Below are 4,037 nucleotides of genomic sequence, written 5' to 3'. Positions count from 1 at the left end.
AAGAAGGAGGTAGTTGTGTGCTCCACAGAGTCAGGAGGCCTTACCTGGTACGGCTGCCTCCTGATGGGACACCTGGCTCAGAGTCTTATTGTTGTTTCAAGTCCATGAAAGAACAAGAATGTTTAGTGAAGACGCACCGTTAGTCAGCGTGAGGCCGAGCAGAGAGATGAAAGCTGTTTTCACATTTATTACCAGCGGTGTAGACATGGTCAGAGACGGTGAAGGGTCACATGGCTGCTGACTGACGGTGAGTTTCTCTGCAGGACGACTGAAGCTGACGGCCTGAGAGACGACGGAGGACGTCCAGGACGTCCAGGGCGTCGGCCAACACCCTGAGCTTTTATCACCTTCCCAGCCGGAGACGAAGGAGCAAAGACTGATGGGACCTTTACGGATCGGAACAATCTGAACCAATCCTTAGCTCTGTCATCTGTTGGCAGAACACATGGCCAAACGTCTGGAGTGCTGTGATGACTGATGCTGTAGTGACTCTGAGAATCCACTGGAGCCCCAGAAGCTCTGAGCTCCTCCGTCTGGACTCTGATCCTCACTAACACCTTCCCTCATTCCCACAAATCAGTATCTGCTTTCCAATCACAGTATTTCTTTTGTTTCTTTGTAAAGTTGCACTTTATACTGACAGATTATTTTCCAGATGTGGCTGATTCTAATATATGCATATTCTGGTTCTATATTTATGTTTGACATGCTTTAATCTTGCTTTTGGTTCATTCTGGTGCACATGGCATTTTTAGGATGATTTTTAACATTTTGGGATAAAAATTCAGACTTCTGACTAAAACTCTGATTTTTTTCCTCCAAAGAATTGAGATTAATTTTTTATGTGTCTTGAATCTTCTGATGCAGCGTCTGTGTCTCGCTGTTCGTCTTCTGTTTTCTTTGTTTTATTTGGATTTAGCTGAATGTTGGTGGAGGATGCAGCCACAGTAGAAACAACTGTTGGGGATTTTAAAGTTTTGAGACAAACAGAAAATCAGATTTATGATTTAAGTCTCTGAAATGTCCTCTAAAAACGTCATTTCTGTGTCTGGATCCTCTTCCAGAGGCCGCCTCTGTGTCCTCCATGAACCCAGTTTCTGTCTTCTCTTTAGTTTTATTTGGGGTTTTCTTTCTTTCCGGTGGAGGATGAGGGCAGATGAAACATTCTGGAGAGTCGTGTTCTTAAAATCTGGAGATAAAAATTCTGCTGTTTTTGAAATGTCAGATTCAACTCTTTGTGTCTTGATCGTCTCCTGCACTTTCCTGAGGCCATCGATGTCCTCACCTCCATCTTTATTTTATGTTTTTTTATTTCTCGTGGAGGATAGGAGAACAAGGAAGTTAAATCTTTACAAACCGACAGAGGAGCGTTGCCAGAGGCCGTCTCTGTGAGCTCGCTGGTAGTTTTTGTTCAGTTCTGGTGGAGGATGCGTTTTACATCCAGCTGAACATACAGTTCTTGTTTTTCTTCTAACACTGATAAATCTCATGTCTTCATGTGTAGCGTGTCCTTGTCTGTAGTTTCTGGAGGCTCCTGACCTCCTTCCTCCAACAGGGTACTCCACTGATACCAGGCTGCCCGACAGGACGCGAGCAGCACCAGGAGTTCTGTCCGGTGCCGTGCTTGTTATGTTTCAGTCTTCTCCTGCTCCTGTGGATGTTGGTTTTATTTCACGCAGAGAGGACAAACCTTTGTCTTCCTTCAGCTTGTTGAAGAACAAAAAGATGCTCAAATACTCTGAACTCTACTATTTCTTCTCGGCTCCTGCTGTGGTCACGTCACCAACGTAGGAAACCACCGGTGACCTCTAGCCTCAGACAGAGCCGCTGTGTAGCCGCCGACCCGGTGCTGAGCATTGCGAAGGAAGCCGTTAGCTGTAGTCGTAGTGAACAGGAATGCTTAGAGCGCTGCTGTGTTGTGGAGCTGATGATCAAACCGTCTGCTTGCTTTGTGGCTGTAGATCTCTACAGCTTGTTTTTTTGTATTTCCTTTTTAATAAACACGACAAAACAAACACCCGTGTTGTTTCTTTAAAGGAGCAAACCGACAGCTTTGCTTCTATTGGCAGCGTTCAGATGTCAGTCTGTCTGTTCTGATGGTTTTAGATGTTCCATGAGGTTCCACAGCTCCATCGCTGTCCGACTCGTCCTCTGTACACAACATGATGGGAGTGAGTAGCAGCTCTTTCAGGTCTGTTGTGTGTTCCATGTTTTCATTCTGGTGGAGGATGTGGGCTCGTAGCATTTCTTAGTGTGGATTGTTCCGATTTTGAGATAAAAATTTAGACTTCTGACTAAAATCTGTGGATGCTTCTGTGTCTGGAATCCTCTCCTGCAGCTTTTCTGAGGCAGTCTCTGTCATCTCTACATATTTTAAGCTTTCCGTGTATCTTCACAGCATTAAAGTAGCGTGTGATGGTTCGGATTAGGATCAGGGATCATCTGTGGCGACTGCATGACAAACCAAGAGCAAAAAATGTTCTGTCACCGACTGACACCAGGCTGCAGCCGCCACACTCCGTTTGAAATGATTCAGTCCAGATGTGAAGCTTTAACTTGAGGAGTTGAACTGTTTCTGGAGCCCAGCCCTGACTGAGCAGGTTCCTGCTATGACATGAATTTATTGCTGGAATAAGAACAGTTTCTGCTTCACCCCCTGACTTGCTCTGATTTCACTTCTTTTTAAACATATATTTAAGTCCCCAATCATCAGAGACGGTTTCATCGACCTGTACAATATCACAGATACTTAATGACATAACGATGAAAGTCTGCTTTTAGCTTTAATCATTCCTCAGATATTGTTCAGCCTCAAATTTCAATGTGCAAAAAAAAAAAATCTGCTGAAGGTGAGTTGATGGGAATTTTTTAAAAAGTACAAAAGATCGAGGGAAGAACAGAAAATGTCTGTTTAATGTTCCACAGGTATATTTTACATATCCATAGTTTAAGATTTTAAAAAACCAAGCTGATGGAGCAGCTGCAACGGTTTGATGTAAAGCTGAACGAATGTGGAGATGGTTTAAGAACATCTGACATCACTGCCTTTCAGACGTTGGAAGGATTTAAATCAGGAAGTGAAGTCCTGACAGAGACCACGCCTACATTCTCCCGTTAATTTCTTCAGTGAAGACATTTGCATCAAGTTTTAGACGTGCTGATGTTGCAGGAACAACACAACGGCCAGTGAATCAAAGCAGCGACTCACAGCTCCGGGAGTCGGGCCACGAAGCATGAAGGATGCTGAACACCTGGTGGAGCCTGATGGGAGGTCCACCTGTTCACCAGTGTTGGGGAACATCGAGCACTGACGGCCTGGTTAGCTGTGAACTGATGGAGGCGTGGGGATGCTTGATGCTGTTATCTTGGTTTATCAGACAACACCTGCGGTCACCTGTTCAGGTGGAGAACAGCTGAGCGGAAACACAAAACAACATCACGTCTGGTAATCATCAGTTCAGCTGCTGATGTGCAGACGGAGCCGGTTTCAGGCGAGTCTGACTCTGTTGCTGCTCCAAACCACTGACCATGAACTTCCTGTTAAAGACGTGTTGGACAGTTTCCTTCTTTCATCTGATCAGACAGACAGAAAAATGTTTGCAGTTTGTAGAATAATCAGAGGACGATGATGGGTTTGGTTTGTTCAGCGTCCTTGTTCAGACTCTAATGAACACGATGTGCTGATGGATTTCATATTATATAAATAAAGAATCACTGTTGCAGCTACCAATAATGTTTCAGATAAAACCCTCACTGGGTCTTTTGATGCATTATTTACATTTCAGTGAGGAGTTGGAGCTGCAGCTACTCTGGTGGAAAACTACATGATATGGGTTGAACTGGTCCTTTAAAGCTGTTTCAACCAGTAGAACCTGTAGGAGTGCAGGATGTCAGAGAAGAAGAAAAAACACTGTAGGATGTTAGAAAAGCGTCGTAGTATCATATGATGTAAAATAATCATAGTATAGTATGCTCAAAAAATGGAATAGTATAATATGTCGTCACGTCGCCGATAGTACGTCACACAATGTCAGAAT

General features: G+C 44.0%; 1 protein-coding gene across 1 annotated transcript in view; it reads left to right on the top strand.

Moving 5' to 3' along the window:
• kifc3 (kinesin family member C3) overlaps window positions 1–2,015 on the top strand; it is a 42,115-nt gene extending 40,100 nt beyond the window's left edge. Inside the window, exon 21 of the mRNA XM_008288076.1 lies at window positions 264–2,015. Coding sequence (XP_008286298.1) covers window positions 264–286 — 23 coding nt within the window. The 3' untranslated portion in view covers window positions 287–2,015. The remainder of the gene's footprint in view (window positions 1–263) is intronic.
• Window positions 2,016–4,037: the final 2,022 nt, after the last annotated feature.

Source organism: Stegastes partitus, unplaced genomic scaffold (assembly GCF_000690725.1).
Source record: "Stegastes partitus isolate 25-593 unplaced genomic scaffold, Stegastes_partitus-1.0.2 Scaffold540, whole genome shotgun sequence".
Lineage (NCBI taxonomy): Eukaryota > Metazoa > Chordata > Actinopteri > Pomacentridae > Stegastes > Stegastes partitus.
This window is presented reverse-complemented; position numbering and strand designations above follow the sequence as displayed.